This window comes from Micropterus dolomieu, linkage group LG14 (genome assembly GCF_021292245.1).
Source record: "Micropterus dolomieu isolate WLL.071019.BEF.003 ecotype Adirondacks linkage group LG14, ASM2129224v1, whole genome shotgun sequence".
Classification (NCBI taxonomy): domain Eukaryota; kingdom Metazoa; phylum Chordata; class Actinopteri; order Centrarchiformes; family Centrarchidae; genus Micropterus; species Micropterus dolomieu.
In genome coordinates, this window is record NC_060163.1 from 25062597 (window position 1) to 25082362 (window position 19766).

A 19766-nucleotide genomic window follows, 5' to 3' on the forward strand; every position below is an offset into this window, starting at 1 on the left:
TTAAAAGGCACATGCACTGTTTTGCATTTTGTGACTTTCAGTCGAATAAATTATTTTTTCCAGTCATACATTTTTTAAAAATATGTGCAAAAGTTGAAGACAGGCATTCCTGAATTTCTATTTGTATTTCTGTTTTAAACCAGTGTGGTGTCTCGGTGATAACATACAGTGAGCTTGCACCTTTTTTAAGAGATTAAGATTAGTCATTAGTTTTGGACAGAAGGCAGTCAGCTTATAAAGTCACCATGTTTTAAGTAACTTCAGTTTCCCACAAATCACGTTTTGTTCTTTTTTAATTAATTTAAGAAACTGTACTGATAACAGTCCTTGCACTCCCCCATTTCATGATCCACAGGAGATCATGGAGATCATCTTTAGGGAAGGTAGATCTGGTATGCAGGACCTCTTTGTCATCATCTCCTATCTTTCACAGTCTCTTTGTAGGAACAATCTGGAGCACAGATAAACCACGTGACCTCTACTTCCTCGGTTTCTTCTCCATCTTCACCATGTCTGAAAATTCTGCAAGATGGTGAGAGAGACATGCAGGGCTATATGTCAGTGTCACTCTACGGTGAGGGTGTTTATTTTTTTTATTTTTTTTTTAAATCTTTCCTCTGTGAAAACAAGTATATGTTCAATTTAGCATCTACAAAACAACTTTAATTTGTTGACATTATTATTTCAGGTAATTATTATTATTATTGACTTTCTATTTACTTTACTAAAAGCTAAAAGCTATGTATGATTCAGCTTTGTAAAGCCTGAAGTGAAAAGTTACTAACTGCTGACCCTCAGTGGTGACTACAGGCCAGTGCACCAGAGAGTGTGAAATGTAAAAAAGAAAAAGAAAAATAGACCTCACCTCTGTAGTTGATGCGTCCATCTCCATCGGTGTCAACTGCCTGGATCATGGCCTCCGCCTCCGCATCAGAGAGAGGAGCTGATGGGGTTGCAGTTGGTACAGTTGACAGAATGTACCTGTGAAAATAGTAATCTTTATCAGCTTTAATGATTGTTTTCTTTTTTTTATCATGTCACCGTTCTGGGAGGTTTGTGTTTCTTGTTTCCTGTGTTTCTTGTTTTGAAGGTGTTTTGCCCCTGGTGTCATTGTGTTGGGTAGCTGTGATTAAGTTCACCTGTGTCTCGTTAGCTTCCCCTCGGTAGGGTATTTAGTTGATGTTCTCTGGGATATTCTACCTGCTTTGCTGGATTTTTGGATTTGCATGGACGGTTTGCATGGGTTTGACCCCTCAACTCACCGTAAGGCCGTGTACTCCTTGGTGTCGTTATTGAAATTAATTAAATAAAATTAATTTTGACAGAACTTGCTCTGCCTGGAGGGCTTGCGATTGGATCCTAATCCTAAACTAAATAGTTTTTTATTGTCAACAAATTCCATGAAAAGACCAAAATCAACAATAAATTGATCATACTAACAAATACTGTGTGTATCACAGCCTTCTATCTGTTCTTCTTCTGTGTCGCAGAGTTTCACTGTTGTCCAGAAACTATTTAAAAAGTCACTGCTGAACTAAGTGACATGTTCCTTCATCACCACAAGCACACGCACTATAGTTTATACTGACTCAGTCCCACATACACCATCCTGCTGCCCAAAATACTTGCTAGAGCGCCACATGTATATTAATAATGTTTTTAAGATTTACATCTTTAGTCCTCAGGGGATTTGTTGACAATAACACAATTATAGGATAACACCAGCTGTATCCTTTATGTAAGTGTAGGGCTCATACTTGATCTCATTCCACTCTATATAGCCGCTGCCATCTTTATCCAGCATCATGAAGGCCTTTGTAATGGCTTCTTCTCTTTGCTCTGAAGTCTTGAACTGCCTCATGTACTCGAGAAACCTGCTGTAGTTGAAGTTTCCTGCAGAGAATCACAAACGATGACATCAGACAGTGAAATCATTATCATGACTCACACGTGAGAAAATCCTTATTCATCATACCAGTCCCTTTTAATGCATGACTGCCATCTCAAATGTACACACACACACACACACACACACACACACAGAGTGTCACCCTGCGTTGTCATCTCCCTTGGCATGCGGTCGATGTCCTGCTCTGTGAGTGAAGCACCCATGGCCACAGCCACCTCCTTCACCTGCGGCCGAAAGTCGTCCTCCATGTTCTAATGGGTTTGTCCTGAGCTGGAGATCCGAGGGGAATAACCACTCAGTTTGATAGTTACATCAAAGACTAGAAGTAGACAGTTACTAGTTGCTTTTCATGATTTTACATTCCAAATAATAAACCTTAAAGGAATTTAAGCAACATTTGGGGGAATACAAAGGGCCGTACCCGTCCTCAGATTTTTGTCATTTGGCTGGTGAATGCAAATATTTGACTATTCATTCCTTTTTTCCCATTTAGACTATCAAACAATAATTTATTGAACTACCGGATTTTCAAATGGGGTTTGGTGGGACGTTCATGGTGACAGAGATGTTCATGTAATAAAGGTAACAAAGCCATGTATACCCTCCAAGCTAATGCAAGCTGACAACAGATTGGAAATGTGCAACATTTGTTTTAGCCAACACTAGATATTAAACAAATGCCAGTGACTATATCACATTAAGTTGCAAGGCATGCAGAGTACCTGCTGATCAACCTGACTGAAGCTGTGTGCTGATGACATTTCCTATTATCTACCTCTTCATTTTGACTGAATCTCCAATAAATGCTTATTGTTATTTTTTTAATTTCTTGGCAGTCTCAGAGGTTTGTTAGTCATCACTGGCACCAAAGGTTGCCCCCCCTCCAAATCAATACAACTTTAATTACCTGGTTAACTGATTAGTCATAGCTGGATTACTTACCGTGTGAGTCATGGATATTTTGGCTCCCCATCTTAATGTCTGTCAACGCTGATCTCAGAGGACACGTCATTTCAGCATGTGAGTGTCAGAGACGCTATTTTGAGGGACTGCAGGTTAGCATTGACATGTATGTAGTGAATTAGTTGCATCAACCGCATGCAGAATGAAGCAGAGGGTGAAAACAGCCAATGAAGCCACTCAACATAAAGCAGAATATTGCTGCGTTTCCACTGGTTGTTTCATCATTTCTCTTTTTTTCTGCCCCCTGCAATTTCACACTAGCATTTGCATTTCAAGAACTCTCTGATCAAGATGAATATGTAATTTTTCTCATTGGCCAGAAGTTATAAAGGCATACCTTAGATCAAAAAGACCATTCTGCACTAAGTCAATGAGTTCAAAAGAGAAAAAGTCATTGAACCACTTGAGTCCACAATTTGTTTACAATTTTGCCAAATTAGTACTGTGAAAGCTAAACCTCATTACTCTGAAAATATTGGAAATCATTACCATTTACAGACCAGTCACCATGTCAATCCCATCTACCATTTCCCCCTTTTATCATATCCTGTCTTGTGCTACTCACCGATTCAAGATTTCCTGGTACAGTGGACTTTCCCCCTCTCTCTGTCTCTTATATATGGGAAGGATGCAACCACCAGTGGCCTTGCACCTGTGCTGCTCTCCCTGGCGGGAGCCAGTTTCCATTAAAGCCTTGGCTCCTGCTGCTGCAGACAGAACACATCTCTCCAGATGTATTGGGACATGACACCACATTAGGCCTGTTGATGGGGTTGAACTGGAGGACAGCCACCCTTTGGTAGAGTTGAAGTGCAGGCCAGCCTTGGCATGGCGCTTGAAATATTATTCATAATGTTTTGGTGCATCCAGAGTTTATCAGTGGTATTTCTGCAGTGGAAACTAGTACAAGTTACACAAGTCAGTCCTGAATGCATTAGTGCTGCAAGACTTCATAAATAACTGGTGGCAGCTATAGTACAGCAATATCTTAACAGCCACTTCACCAATAGATGTTATTTTGAACATCATGTGCAGCATCGTCACTTAGTTCTTCCTTTAGCCAGACATTCCTTGAATGAATGATCTTTGACTTCTTCTCTCAAGGTTAGTTGTCTGACTGAAATCCCAGCCTGAGCCAGCCACACTGCACTTCTGCCAGGGCCTCACAGTCTGACAAAAAGTCAGAGATAGATTTGACTCACACCAAATAGCCCAGTCGGAGCCTTGAGGGTTTTTTGTCCATTCATATGCTGTTCATTTCTGTCTATATATATTTATCTCTCTATATCTGAAAATATTATTTTTGCAAGTCAAGGCTCTGGGAATGGCAATATTGGCCTCTTGGTGTACTTCTGTTTAGTGCTAATGTTGGCATTAACACTAAGATGGTGAACATGGTGAACATGCTATATATAGGCTCTTTTCCAACATAAAATCCTGGCAGCCACCTCTAGTTTTTGCAAAAGGAAAGCAAGGACTGTATTTGTCTGGTCTCTTCTTTCCCATTTCACCTCTTGAACCTGAAGCAGCCTTTCACTCTTTTTTATTTCAAGGATCACGTCTCGACCGATATGTTGGTATTTTTTTTTTCAGGACAGAAATGTAATCTTTGGGTAATACCGTGCATATTCACAATGCAGAGCAAGAGAGAAAGTGGAGGCAGAGAACCAAAGTCTGATCCACACGCATCGTGACCCCTTTGATCAGACATCACCATCACAGTGATGAATCATTTCAGTACGACGGGCCTGGCTCCCTGCCAGCATCAAGACAGGCAGGTAATCAGGTTTGCTGCATGTTCGCCACACACTCACATACAAGTGCTACAGAGCAGAGAGCCGGCAGATAGAAATAGGGCTTTGCAGAGGGAATCTCGCACAACAGTTATATAACTCAGTTGTGTGTGCACTAAATAACATATGAGCAGCGAAGCACTTCTGGGCAAATGTGTACAGATCAGTGATCACACCAGAGCAGACAATGCCTACAGTACATTGTACATTGTTGACCCATGAAGCTGTGTTTGATATTTGGGAGAATTTCTTTTACAATTTTTGTGTGCAACTGAGTTCCTTGGAGACATAATTTATAGAACACATATCTACAGGTCTGTCGAAGCTTTAGACGCTCTGAGTTTGATTCCTGCTGTGTATTGATCCAGAGTATTTGAAAATCAGAATCCCTACCCAGCCAGACCCACGGGCTGCTGCAGTCTTCCTTCATGACTTTAATCAGATCTCTCTAAATCCAGAGCTGCAGTAGAATTTGAACCATATTTTAAATGCTTGATATTGAAAAGGCTCTGTACGAAAACAGATAGAAATATCTTAAGACAAGTTATCTTTCCAGAAACCTTATTGCTCTGGATAATGCACAAACAAAATTATATGTAGATGTCTGGATATTTAAAAAACACAGGCCTAGAGGGTGTTTTTAGGTGTTTGTGTGAGATATTGTATTATTTATGTGTGTGGTTAATTTTTCATACAGTACATGGCCAAAATTATGTGAACATGTATATTTCTGAGCCATGGCTCTGGGGCTCTTTTGGGGCCCTTAGTTCCAGTGAAGGGAAAATTTTCACAGTGTTCACAGTTTGCTTCCAACTTTTTGGTAAGTTTGTGTTTGGCCCTTTCCTGTTTCAGCAAATCCCTGCAGCCTGGTCCCAAAATCACAAATACTTTGTTTGGCCCTGAAGTGCGAATATAGACATGCATACATTTTATTTCTTCCTATCCTAAGGGTTGTTAGGCTGTTAGTCCCCTCATTTGACTAGATTTGGCACTTTCTGATAAGGTACTTTAGAAATCTTGTATGTCTATTCACTACCTGCAAGAGGAATTTTTACTGTCCACACACACACACACACAGAAACTGTTTTCTCTGATCTTACAGGCTTTGTATTCCCAGAGGAAGGTGACAGGCCTCTCAAACACGTTTACCATAGAGGATTTAAACAGAACAGCGACAAATAACTCTGAACTGAGCCTTTAAGCCTTCACTGTGTGTGTGTGTGCATGTATACAGTAGCACGACCACAGCTTTTAAGATCAAGTGAACTGTGTTTGTGCCAGGACACTTTTATTGAGCAATGTTTTGTTAGGACACCCTTTCGCTGAAACCTTTAAGTATAGTGACTGTGATGGTATTGATCGGAAGGTTCAATATTCTCTTTTGGACTGCTGAATGATAGATAATACAGTGTGACTGCTTCACTTCACTGGAGCTTAGAGCAAAAGCCTAAATCTTTCCATTCCTGCTGGTCTCGCAGCCCTTTTTGAAAATAAATCTTTGGCATGAAGAAAAGAGTAATTAATCTCATTCAGATTGCTGAATTGGGTGTTGAAGGACTCTTCCAACAAGCCTCAGAGTCTAATTGAAATTGACTCCATAAAGACCCATCCAGCTGAGGCATCACATTTAACAGACAAACATTAGCGTGGTGGATTAGCACACCAGAGTTTTGCAGACGGCTTCCTAATGATGTGTGAACACTCAAATCTGTATCCTGTCACAGTGTGTGTAACACTATGGCACTGTACTGTGTGTGAAAATATGTTGAATCACGCATACATTTTACATGTTTACAGTGCAGGAAAAACAGCTCCAAAAAAGCATGATGAGAAACTACAACATGACTAAAGGAGCGCACTGAGCTCCCAACATGTTGATGTGCATGTTATATTACCTCCCCTCTAATGTGATGTTTGGGGGCCTGTGACATTACCTGTCTGTCAATTAATTGATTCATGGTTTAGTCTATAGAAATGTTGGAAAATAGTTAAAAATGCCCAAAGTGACAAATTCAAATTTCTACCTTTAACGTACATTTTAGTTTATTGTTGATGTCATAGTTGGCGGTGGTGTTGTAATACAGTGCATTATATTAAAAAGTATTTCTAATATTTTGTCTACCCAGTTTACATACATAACAGGGACAAAATATTAGAAATACATTTCCGTTTAAAGCACTCCAGTACAACACCCACTATAACCTCAACAATAAACCTTTCTAACAGTGGCAACAAAAACCGAAATTGTGAAAGCTTCATGAGAAGCTTTTGTATTAGATTAGATTATACAGTGTACCCAAAAAAGTGGCCAGCAAGTCTATTAATGTGACAAGGGGTCATGTGTAGGTAATAAAGGGTCACAAGCAGAAAAGGTTGCACACAAGCTATAATATCTTGCAAGCAAGAAGCTTCCAGTTGTCTGTCTATTGAACATTTGTTTATTTGTTTTTATTAAAAACAAATAAATGAAAGGATATTAATCTGCTTTTATGAATTAAGTAGTGTTACGAAAGTATATACGTCACCTGAAAGGGGCATACTGTACTGTGTTTTAGCTCCTTAGAATGATCAGTTTATTCCCCCAGAAAACACATTTACTACTTTCTACTAAAGGTACTGTAGTCCCTAACTATTCAGAGCAACCGGGAAAAAGTTCTTCATTTAGGAATTTTATTTAATTGTTAATTTCAGTGCACCAATATTCAATTCACCTTCAGTGTATTAGGGAGGAGGTACCTAACCTCAAAACCTGGGCAAATAAAACCAAAGTTATTAGCATGGCTGGAAGCTAGATTGGGTAGTTGGGGTGAACTTTTACTATTTTTTTTCTTTTACAATACTGCTTGACTACTGCTGTCTTTGTGTGGTTTTGGACAATTTTTCTGTGTCCTTCTGCCTCTAAATATTTTGGTCAGATGAAATCTTAAAATTCTACACATATACTGCAGGTGCCTGTACTAACTTGCAGACAGTCATTGGTTTATGCAGCTGTAAATGCACCAAGATGAAGTGAGTGCTCTTGCATACACAGCAGGGTGATCAAGGAATTTCCACTGCAATAAATGTTTTGCTACCTTTTGTATGTTAAGCATCATTCAGAAGTGTAAGAAGTGTCAACCTGACTGTCAGTTTTGTCAGGGTATTTATTTGATAGAAGTGGTAAAAAGGCGGGACCTCTTAAAAATTGTGCTGGCTTCATTGGTTAATAAAGGTTATGTTCAGACCAATCAGTACAGGATGAGGCAACCAATAAAGATTCACCTTTTCAATCTTCCAGGAAGTGATAGTTTTCCAGGAGTTTTCATTTCGCATTAGGCAGTGCACGATACTTTGCTGTTTGATTTGGAAACTGTACAGAAATTCATGGACGTCAGTGGCTGTCTGGAAGGTGAGGAAAAATACTTTCAAATCTCAAAAACGCAATATTTTGTAGCATGGTTCACAAAACGGTTCACAATAATATAAAAAAGTATTTGTGATTTGTAGTAAATGGGCAAAACATGCCAATTAATTAAGTAATTACTTGCAGAGTTACAGGTTACAATCCTTCCTTTTGTTAATTTCCATAGAAACTCAGAAGACAAAACAGTTTAATTCCTTTGTTGGATGGAGAAACAGACTGTGGGGCAGCCAGCAGCCTGTAAACAAGCAAAATTAGTTTTTCATATGTTATTCAACAAATTAACAATCTGCGGTTTCCAGAAGCAACATAACGAGGCTGCTGTTAGAAGTCATTTTAAAGGGCTGGGAAGTTATCTGTCTCCCTGCAGTCAGAGCACAAGCCACAGCTCCTCTTTATCCCTGCAGAGTTTGTTACTGTATTTCACTTTGTATTCCCCATGGACATTGTTTCTGCCTGCAGGCTTCAGAGGTAACAACATGCACACAGATGCACATACACAAACGTACTCTCCCTGTCTGTCCCCAAATTATTTGTTGATGCAGGAGGGGATTCTTTACTTAACAGTACCAACCAATGTTAGGTCTTTTCTCTGCTTCTGCAGAAGTTCTCCTCTCCTCTGCTGTCTAACCAGTGCGCACAGCTATGACAAAGTACTTCATCTTACTGTTTAAGTGTGTCAGTGGCTCAGATTCTTGCAGTACACAAGCTGATTTGCAGGTTATGCATTTAACTGTAGATCCAAATCACCATCTTTTTAGGTGAAAACAATAACAAAAGGCAAAGACTCATCCAACTGAAAAATATTTGTATGTACTTTGTGTATTTTTATTGGACACTGTTGGGATTATTTATTTATTAGTCAGAGTGAGCACTAGGGTTATTTTCACCATCAAGGGAAAAACTACTATACTATATCTCTTAATTTATTGTCTTTTCTTTCTTTAATGTAACTGCAAAGATGAACTGTAAATGCATCCATATTCTAACATATGGAGACACGGACATATCTGCATGTGTTTGTAATGTATTGATTTTTTTTCTTTTACCTCTACAGACCTCTTACCTTTCTTTTGGTAAAAGTTTACACATCCAAACTAAAGCCTTGTGATGAGGGGCGGGTCACAATTCAACAAGGCTGGGAACCCCTGCTATTGAACATGGATGCTTACACCCACAACAATATATACTGTTGCAGAAAGCCTCTGTTAATATAAATAATTCAAGTTTAGCAATTTTCAAGTCTTAAATGGACTGAGAGAAACAATCAGTAAAACCTTTAGAGCCTTTGAAACTGTGTATCAAATGTCAGCTTCTCAGGAACCATTAAACACAGCATTGTTTTCAGATTGACCACAAAGCAATTTTAAATGTATCCAACAGGGTTTCACAAAAGCCAAGCAATTGTAAAATGCTCTCTATTTCAAAACTGACAATAAAGTGTTGAAGTTACAAGCTTGGTGGATCCAGACTGAGCTGTTGGCTAAGACACAATCCAGAGGCTGGCACTTTCTTTACAAGCCCCACACTGAAACCAGAGAGGAGTAACCCGGCATGTGCAGCTGCCCGGGTGCAGATTGACCGAGGCTCCGGATGGAGTTGTTAAAGCTGGGCCCTGCTATCCTCCCTCATCTCCCCCCCAGGGACCGCTCTGAATTGTGGGGTGAGGATGGAGATGGACGTGATGTCTGGGTGGACGGCTGTTTACATTCCACCAGTGTAATTGCATTTTTGCGTCTGTCAACACAAAATGGACTGATATTCAGGAAACACTCAGCATGATCTGATCTGCGTGATGCTACCCTGCGTGGGAGCAGGTGTAAATAGCTCTGTGCATGAACTGAGATAGCTGATAAAACGTAAAACACTGCAGTTAACTTAATGCTCATCACCTTTATGTCAAGTGACCGGAAAGCACAATCCCTTCTGCTGCTGCCAGAAATCCATCTGATCCTCTCCTTTCTGTTTCCAGGGAAACCGCAGACATGTAACGCAGTCTATCAGAGAATAGAATATGACGTGCGGAGACAGTGAAACAAGATGAGGACGAGGTGGAGGAGGAGTGAAAAGATTTAGGAGGAACATTCCTGTTGGAGAAATCAAATGTCCAAAAATAGGAACTTGTGTGTAAAATATAAACTGTGTCCCTCCGCCATCTTCATCCTCTCTGAGCTTCTATTCATCAAACCGTGACTCCATTTAAAAGTAGGTCTGAAATAGAAGACAAGCCATGAATCATCACTGTTTCTACAAGTAGATAAGACAAACACCTCATTTCGTAATGTACAAAAGGGCGATCAGGTGACAGAGCTATATCATGTCATGGTTACTAATGGTTTATTTCTCTGAATCTATTGGCTAAAAAGGTCCCTCTGCAGCCTTCTGCTGCAGATATATTTCTCAGTTAGTAAATGGCAATAACTTCAAAGATTGATTAGTAAAACGGTTTGTAGCTCATTCTGACATTCAGACACTTGCCAAAATAACAGAATACATGAGTGTCAAATCCAGTTTGCACTGATGGCAGTGAAAATGTTATTTGTTTTTGTGGTTGCAGAGGCCTCAACCTGAGCTTGATGGGTTTGACCTGGACCAGGACATCTGAGGAGCTCACTGGAGTAGAAGCTGGATTACACTCTGGAGCTGCTCTGGTGAACTCTGCAGGTGAAGGGTGGAGGTAAGTATTATCATGCCAACACTTAAACAGAAAGCTGGATGTGGTCCAGAGCAAAAGAGTTTTGAATAAATAAAAAAAAAAGGTAACCCAATAAAAACTCTAATGGACGTTCAGAGTATGTCGATTGGTCCGGGACAACTTTAACTTTAACAACTTGTTGACACAGTTTCTTTTTGGCCAAGTTTCCGTTCTCTCCCTGTGAACATAACAAAAGAGGAGGGAAGACTAAATTAATTAATTAATTAATTAATTAATTCAAACCTTTATTTAACCAGGATAAAAAAACTCCTTGAGATTAAAAGTCTCTTTTATAAGAGTGCCCTGGCAAGTGGCAGCAGCACTGTTACAAATAAATAGAGACACACTTTCACTCATCATATTCAAACAACAATATCATCATAACAAACCTGGGTCCTAAATCAATTTAAAAACAGTGACCGACAGACTGCCTTTCTGCAAGGTCCTTTAAAAAGCCTTTCAAAGAAATCATGCCTACATGTGTGTTGCCTCTGCAGGGATGATATTAAATGAGAAAACAGATCTGAAAGCAGCACAGAATGTCTGAGAGCTGCACTGCATCAAATTCTGTTATTTATATATTTCAAAATGATTTGAATTTGTGTTTCCTTTTACAGAAATAAAAACATTTCCACCATAAATTGGTGCAGAAACTTTCACTAGAATACAGGAAATGAAGTGTTTAATGATCAAAATTACCTGTGGGAGGTCCCCCCAGACCCCCCACTCATACAGCTTATCTCAAACACTGTTTAAGGATAGTTTCCTCTCATTCTCCTGAACCTAATATCACGTATCCTGATGTCTCTTTACACCCCTAATCTGAGCATCTATGTCCCCACAGCTTTTCAACTGAAAGTGACACCCTTGGTTAAAATGTAGACATCTTTTTAAGACCCGTTCTACATGTCAGGGATTTAGATTCCTTTTCAAGACCAATGGGAGAAAAAGAAAAAGAAATAGTTCATTTATACAGTATTTGTACTTTTTGTGACTACTACTCTACTACTACTTCTTTTATTTATTTATTTTTTTACCATATTATATTTGCTTGACAACTGTGTTCAAACAAATCAATCTTTAAATATGATGCAGATTAAAGTAATCCACCATAGCCTATATGAGGTAGCTAAAACTCTATTTCCCTCAACCATCTACAGTACAACAATAAAAATGCTGTATAATTCAATAATTTAACTCTGACGAGGGGGATTTTGCCAGTATAGTACTTTAACTTTTGATACTTGAGTACATTTTGCAGCAAATACTTTTTAGTTCTACTTGAATAATTATGAATTTAGGACTTATTTCTACTATAGATTACTGTTACAGTGAGGTATTGCTGCGTTTACTTAAATAAAAGGTCTCAATATGTCTCCTACCACTGGACACCAGTGGGCATTCATCACCATTCGATGTGTTTTTCTGACCACTTCCAAATGCCTTTGAATGATCAGAACCAGGTCAAAACTTAGATGACAAAATCATTTCTGAATGAAAATGACTCGGATCGGTTATGAAATGCACAGTTGATTGGCTTGACCAGCAGGGCAGAAAATGCATAAATGGGAGAGAACGTTACCTTAATTGATAGTTTGCAAAGATTCATTTCTCTCACGGTTTGTCAGCCAAATCTATTGCTCACTTTTCTTTAAATCAGCTCTCTATTTGTGATGTTGGCAGCCACCTTAATATAAGCTGCCAGAACGTCTTGCTCACACAGAGTTTAGAAAATATTTGAATCCATATGTCTGTTAATTATAAATGATACGTTATATAACTTTTCATCCATGCAACAAAGAGCAGGGCGCATGATAAGAGTGATGGAGAATCTGACAAAGACTGGATTTATGCTTAGACAGATCTTGTTCTCTCTCTATTTTCTTGGCAGCTCAGTCTGTTGCTTTACGTGGGTGAAGAATTACAATCATAGTAATTTTGTAAGATGCACAGGGAAAAGTTGATTCCCTTTGCTGCCAGGAATGTAATGTAATGTAATGGGAAGAAAGGGTGGCGGGTGGAGGAGAGGGATTGGGAGAGGATGAATGTTGTCTGGTGGGGGAGGGGGCCTCATCCAACATGTATGAACAGTAGGATTAGAGAGGGGATAGTCCAGAGAGCAAAGTCCCGCTGCGTGCCTTTCCATGGTGTTACATCACAGTCTGTTCATGGGAGATATTTCTGGATGGTAGGCTCTCCGTCCAGAAGCACACAACACACATACAGTAAAGTCAGGACAGAAATGTTTGCTTTGCAGGTGAAGATGCGCCAGTTTCAGCTGCAGCATTCAAATAAAAAATTGAAAAGGTGTCTTTTGAACAGATTCTTGCTCTGTAGTAGGATCCGATGCTGTACTGTATTTTTCAGTCAACTGGACACGCTCAAGCAGCACAGTAGCCTATCCACAGCCTCTTACAGCCCCCTCCCCCTGCAGATATAGAGCGCAAAAACCGCTCTATAAATTCTACTTGGGAGCATTACAGAGCAAGATGGCGCGCTTGCTGTCAGCACCTCGGACAGCTCCCGGCAGCGCTTACAGAAAACTGAACGTTTGATTTGTGTGAATTTATTTGTAGATGTGTCACGTGCCTGATCCCGTTCTGCCAGAGCTTTCAGATGATGTGACCGATGAGGTGTCGCGTGAAGCTGTGCGCTAATCGCTGCAGCCAGAAAGGGAAATTCAATTGTGGATCAACTTGACTGCTGTTAAACAGGACTTTGTCGTCCAGCCGCCAACCTCCTCCTCCTCCTCCTCCTCCTCCTCCTCCTCATCTGCAGTGTAGATCTAGGAGTTCAGGAGGAAGATAAAAAAAGATAACAACCGGCCTCGGCCTGCAGTGACTTTACCAGAGGAGGAGCGCGTGTCTGTCAACATCTGTCTTAATCACACCGGTACGAGGAGAAATGAAGGGGCGCGTTGAGAGATCACCAGGGGCCGGTTCGGAAAGGAGAAATGAAGCTGTCAAGAAATAGTATTGCTTAGTTTCTTCCCCTCTAAGCCCCGCAGTTTTTCTTTTGCATGAAGATGAAGATGTTGGTGCTGCTGGCGACGATGTCTTCGGCCGTTTTCAGCCCCGGCTTTGCCCTCAGCTCCCATTTCAGCTCAGGTGAGCCGACATTCCGCTGCTAACACCCCCGAAAAGCCTAATGCTGTTAATCGTTTTAGACCTTGCATAAACACTAGGCCTACTCATTGTCGACAAACGCCTACATATTATCTCAGTGTTCACCTAATTCTATATGATGACAACTATAGGCTACATGGCTGCAACATATAGAAATGATGTAATCTTCCTCATTTGCAGTTGTCAATGCTGTGTGTGTCCTTGCGTGCGCGCGCGTGTGTAAAGCCAGATAGAGCAAAATGATGGTCTATTTTTAAAGTTCATAGATATACAGCTCCTAACAGTTGTTTCCGCCAGCTGCTTGGGTCAGAGGATCAGTTTAAAGGTGCAGTACGTATAAAGGTGAAACGTAGCTAGGCTAATTGTCTTAGCAGAGGAGCAGGGGCGTCCTCCTAATTGCAGCTGGTTGTTGCTGGTGTTGTCCAATTAGTCCTGCAAAAGAAAAGGATTATGGGAGATGAGTAACGGAGGCGGATTGTTTCTCACATCACGGTGAAATACTCAGAACTCACTGCAAAGCAAATGCCTATTTTTATTATTATGCAGCATGTGCAGCAACTGGCCTGTCATTCAGGTGGTTTCTATGGCAACCAAAAGGCGCAGCAGTCTATGGTTTTCCCATCTCTTGAATAAGAAAACTGATTCACTCCTGCAGTGCCTAAGTACTATCAAGAGTTATTTAGACATCATAGTGAGGACACTGGCATGTTTCTGTTTTTGTTTTTTTTCTTTCTAGCTTGTTTATGAAATCGCCATGCAGTGCTCAGTGTGCCATAAAACTAATGTGCATGATGGTTTGCCTTCCACTTGATATCCTCCAAATACGCTTAAGTGGGTCTGTACTGCCTTCCTTGTAATGGCTACCTTGGTTTCATAATGCCCTCCTGCCCTTTTCAAAACACATTAATTGAATTGCATAAATCACCCCTCCGTTCTAGCGTTTTATTCTCTGCAGCAGTTGGTTTGTACCAGATGACCAAATGAGAAAAGAAAGCTTTTTTTTATTCTCTCTGACGTTTCTCTTTTGCTACAGAGTAGGAACCAGGGTTTGGTTTTCTTTTCTGTTTTCTTTGTTTTAGGTGCTGGTGTTCTAATAGACACCCACGAAGGCTTATAAAGACATTATTTTCTCTAAATAAACATGTCAGCTATTGACATGGAGCTGACCAAGATACTGAAATCAGGGCTGCAGCCATTTTAATTGAAAACCTAGCCTTTCTTTTGTAATTGTGGCCATTCTGACTATGGGTCATTCTAACTTGGAAGTAACATTATCAAGTGAATTTTAAATCATTACAAATCATTACATTCATCATCACAAATTTTACAATGTGAAAATGTCCTCATGGGTAGGAGTAACACAAACATTTTGAAAAAAGTGGAATTGATGAAAAAAATCTTCCGAATGCTTTAAAGATGGGGAGATAAATTGTCAGTTGATTTCATAAACTTGATTGACATATTATAGTCTACCAATCATCTTTCACCCAATGGACGTTTATCGGTTACAGCAAGCAATTTTTGTTACTTCCGCCGTGTGTAATTTTTCTAACCCACTTCAGATGAAAAGCACGTCCACTGCCGTATGATGAAATCCTTGACAACCGCTTTCCCATGGACAGAATATGACAGCTGAATTTGATGAATTTACTGTTTTCCCGAGTGTTTGCTAAGGACTAGTTAATAAAACAGTCAAGCATAGAGGCTGTATTATGTGTAGCTCTGGTTGTGTCTGTGTTTTTCTTGTGGTTGGTTTGTAAAACAAACAGCCAGCGGCAGAGCTGATTCAGCAGATTGTGAGCTGCTCTCTGGTAAACACACCGACCTCTTCGGCTGTCGCAGGCCCTCCTGCCGGGCCTGCTGCTGCTCCTCTCAGAGAGACGCTGCTTCCTGCCGGAGTGTCTCTGGGCTATGCAGAGCGGACAGGCCAGCTGTTTGTGGGACGGGCTGCCCTCCACAAACACCCAGCACTTCTTCACCTTTTTCTATAGCAGACTGGACCCGGACCAGTACCTGATGATGGGGGCACTGGTAGAATCAGTTGTATCAGCTCTATTCATTTATGAAGGCCCTGCCTGACATGTAGTATTAACCCACTGAGTGAATATCTATCCCTTTAAAAATAAACCCATATAAAATCTCAGTCTGTCAGTAAGTATTTTGACTGGACTGTGCTGTATCTGCTAGGTCATGTCTTGCTATATATTTTGTTTGTAAATGTGTTTGTTGGTGGGAGCATCATTTGCACAGATGTGTCTTCAGTTTATTGACGTAGTAATGAAGGGATGATGACGTGAGGGTAAGAAAACGACAGGGTGAAGGCAGCGAAGTAGCCTGATGGAGGTGAGAAATGTGAACGTGAAAGCAAAAGTGATTTTCAAAAAGGACAAAGTGACAGAGAGGGAAGGAAAGGAAGGTGCTTTTCCTATAACTCTACCTCTCATGCCAAGTCACAATGACTGCTGTGTAGGGCGGGGGTACAGGGATGACATCACAGCCCAGTATAGGCAGGGCTTGGTATCAGTGGTGGAGGGGGTGATGTTACTGGCAGTGCTGGCTGCTTTCCCAAACCCCAGGTTATCCATTTCACATTTCTCTGTGGGCTCCTGGCTGCGCATACAGAGGCACACTCTAATTATACGGATACAAAACAGACAAGGAAGCAGTTTGTTTGAAAGCCCAGTGGACTTCCCTCTCTCCGGGCTATCGCTAAACTACCAGGTCCAGGTGCTGGAGGACACAGGGCAGGAGCTGGAGGAGCAGGTAAACCCAGGGGAGAGGAGCTGTTGAGAGTAGATGTACATAGCTGGAGGTGGGGCGTCTGTGAGTCTGTGCTATTCATACAGAGAAAAAACTAGGCTATAGTCAAAGCACAGAAATGTGAGTGTGTATATACAGGAAGAGAGAAAATAACTTCAAGTCGCATCATTTGCGAAGTATGTACAGTGGATGGTGATGTTTTGACTGAAAGAGGTCAGAATAAGTGACGTACTCTTGGCAAGCTGAAGAAATGGAGGGCACAAAGCTCTGGCTATAAATTAGATTTATGCCATTTACAGCAATTGAACAACCTCTAAAAGCTTTCTCCTCTGATGTGCACCTCAAAACCTCCGGTAAGGAACAACTCCCCAACACTCACACAGATCTGAAAAGATGAAAGGACGGTGGTGGTCTTAAATTGTGAATATCTGCCAGCAGGGTTTTCTTTTGTAAGCAGGGTTTTCTGAACGGCTTGTTCAGAACATAATCAAGCATGTATTGAAAGGCCCACAGTGTCGTAAGTTAGGCTGCCTCTGCTTGCTAACAGCTTCTGCACTGTCAGAGAGCCTATTTGTGTGTTTGTCTGTAAGAATTCTGAAGAATTATAAGTCTCCATAACTCTTTTTGTTTAAAGGAAAAAAACAGACTCCGACTCAAATGCATCCATCTGTCTTCAAATTAATTTCCAACTGTTGTGATTGAAGTGAATTACTGTCAAACTCAGATGAATGAAAAAGGACTTAAACATTACTGCAGAGGATCAGACACGCAGACACAATCCTACATACCCCACTTTGATACTTTAATGGCTTGATGCAACAAAAATACACTATCAATGAACTGAGGAGCTTGTACACAGAGCAGTTCGTCACTTTGCATCTGCCACTCAGTGTCTCTAAACTGCTGAGCTTTATTGAACATCACCCTTTAAACCTGAACAGGAATCAATACTTCTCATGTTACTGAGTTTTTATTTTTGTGTTTTTATCTAGACAGACAGCACCTATTATATACTGTAGATCAGAAATAAGAGAACAATTATCTTTATAAGGAATATAAAGATAATAAAATAAATTATTTCTTAAGAAGAAAATTACTTTTATCACAAATACCCAGAAGCAAATGTGACTTCTTCAAATTGCGTATTTTGATTGACTACCATAATGTGCAATGATAAAATGAAAAGAAAAGCAATTCTCACATTGTAGCATTTTTGGTGGATAAATTAATAAAGACTAATCCATTAATTCACTTACTGCTGCAGCACTAATCAGATTAAATAAAATCCATAGTGTGCTCATATCGCTTATTTCTACATTTTGACATAAAATTGTGTTATCACAAACCTTTTATATACTAGAACCAGTAGTAAAATGCTGCATATACCACTGTGTGAAACTCAGATGATGATGATGGCCTGCTGGGGCTTGGGTTGTATAACAACTTATACTACAGCAGGAGTCAAACTGCCGTATTTTATCTCCTTGATTGTTGATAGTCTGACGCAGGCAGAGAGTTTCAGGCTCGCTGCGTCTCTGATTTCTGATGCATGATCTCTGCAGTGGTGCCCTTGAGCAAGTACTAGCCTGCTTCTTCTGTCTTGCCCTGTTGTAGGCTTGACTGATGAGATGGATGATGGAGTGTGACAACAGTCACCGGTTTAGAGCTCGTCTGTGCTGCAGCTCCTGATTGGGGCCACTAGATTTCACATTTACAGCCTTGTTTGATCAGAGGGATTGTTTTGACAAAATACGTGGTAGGCCTAATGAATAGTTTTTCCTCTGAGCCAGTTGAAATAAATGTAGAATTGGAGGGAATGTGAGTGTTTTTCCATCATACAGCTTCTGTGTTGGTGTTTCAGCACCATGGACGGCTCCCAAACGTGGCAGTGAGCTGAAGAAGAAAGCTGAGTATGTTAGTGGAAGTATTTTAATAAAGATTTTGTATAAATAATCTATCTTGGTAACACTTCATTTGAACCCCTTTTTATTTAGCATTTTAAGTAGTATATAAACAACTAATAAATCGTTCATAACACACTATAATGTAGCTGTAAGGAGATATAAGCATGTTTCTTTAAGTGTTTATTAATGCATTTGGCAGCACCTATAAGAAGCATCCATAACTGGTGTGTAAACCATAATGAATGCTTTATAACATTGTTGTAATCATGTATGATGCTGTCTTTTGGCAGTTTACAACCTGCCTGTGAATGAATGGTACAAGTATTTGTACCATTATAGTATAACAGTTCATTAATGTCTTATTACCACATTTTTACTGTAATTAAACCAAGTATAATCTGTGTATATCAATTGGTTATTCATAAATGTAATTAAGTTTTTGAAGCCATTTCAATACATTTTGGTTTTACTGTGTCAACAATCATTCAATTACAACTCAGTGTTTATACACTACTATTGAAGCATGCAACAACATTGAAGTGTGTTATAAACCATTCAAGTCAAGTAAATGTTATTTATATAGCCCAATATCACAAATCACAAATTTGTGTCAAGGGGCTTTGCAATTCGTTCTGCACACGCCACCCTTTGTCCTTAGACTGTCGATTCAGATCAGAGAAAACAGCCCAATAAACCCTTTAATGGGGGGGGAAACATCAAAGAATCCTCAGTAATAGAAGAGGGATCCTTCTGCCCCACAAACTGTCGATAATGTGAAACTGTTGGCAGGAATGTGGACACTGTAACTTGCCTGCTCCTAGTGGAGACAGTGTGCGAAATATACCATGGCTTTCGGGGGAGCTCACTTTTTTTTTCACTCTCAGGGTGGGGGGCAGACTGATTCTTACAGCTAAACCATTAATAGCTGCAAGCATGTAGGCCTGGGCTGACTGTGAAAGTATCAGGCATGTTTGTCTTAATATTATGATAAGAAAATATAATTATTAATATTATTATCATATGTAGGCCTAGCTATTTGCTACAATTACGCTTCACACAACAGCTGTTTGCGACCTGTCCTTTCTTTTCTCCGTGAGAAGGAAGAATTTTGAAAAGTTGCGTGGCGCTGCAGGGAAGGCCCCAGCTGCAGTACTGCATGGATCATGCGTAATATCCAGCCAGACGGAATGATCACAAACTGTTTACAGCGCATCGGC

General features: G+C 40.2%; 2 protein-coding genes across 2 annotated transcripts in view; one reads left to right on the forward strand and one right to left on the reverse strand.

Annotated features, from left to right (window-relative positions):
• Window positions 1–275: 275 nt before the first annotated feature.
• On the reverse strand, window positions 276–2157 carry LOC123983326 (parvalbumin-like EF-hand-containing protein). The gene is made up of 4 exons (XM_046069546.1): window positions 2052–2157; window positions 1758–1893; window positions 866–981; window positions 276–522 (listed from the first exon to the last, which is right to left on the reverse strand). Exons 1-4 carry the CDS (start codon window positions 2155–2157, stop codon window positions 479–481), a joined length of 402 nt encoding a protein of 133 aa, XP_045925502.1. The 3' UTR covers window positions 276–478.
• Window positions 2158–13707: 11550 nt separating this feature from the next.
• The window catches only part of aatkb (apoptosis-associated tyrosine kinase b), a 55644-nt gene continuing 49585 nt past the window's right edge, over window positions 13708–19766 (forward strand). Inside the window, exon 1 of the mRNA XM_046068396.1 lies at window positions 13708–13867. Within this exon, the coding sequence (XP_045924352.1) occupies window positions 13780–13867 (88 nt within the window). The 5' untranslated portion in view covers window positions 13708–13779. The remainder of the gene's footprint in view (window positions 13868–19766) is intronic.

Coding starts and splice junctions, on each gene's coding strand:
- LOC123983326 (XM_046069546.1), bottom strand. CDS start 2,157: ATGGAGGACGACTTTCGGCCGCAGGTGAAGGAGGTGGCTGTGGCCATG. Junction 982..1,757: donor ATAGAGTGGAATGAGATCAA/GTATGAGCCCTA, acceptor CTATTTTCACAG/GTACATTCTGTCAACTGTAC. Junction 523..865: donor TGGACGCATCAACTACAGAG/GTGAGGTCTATT, acceptor ACCATCTTGCAG/AATTTTCAGACATGGTGAAG.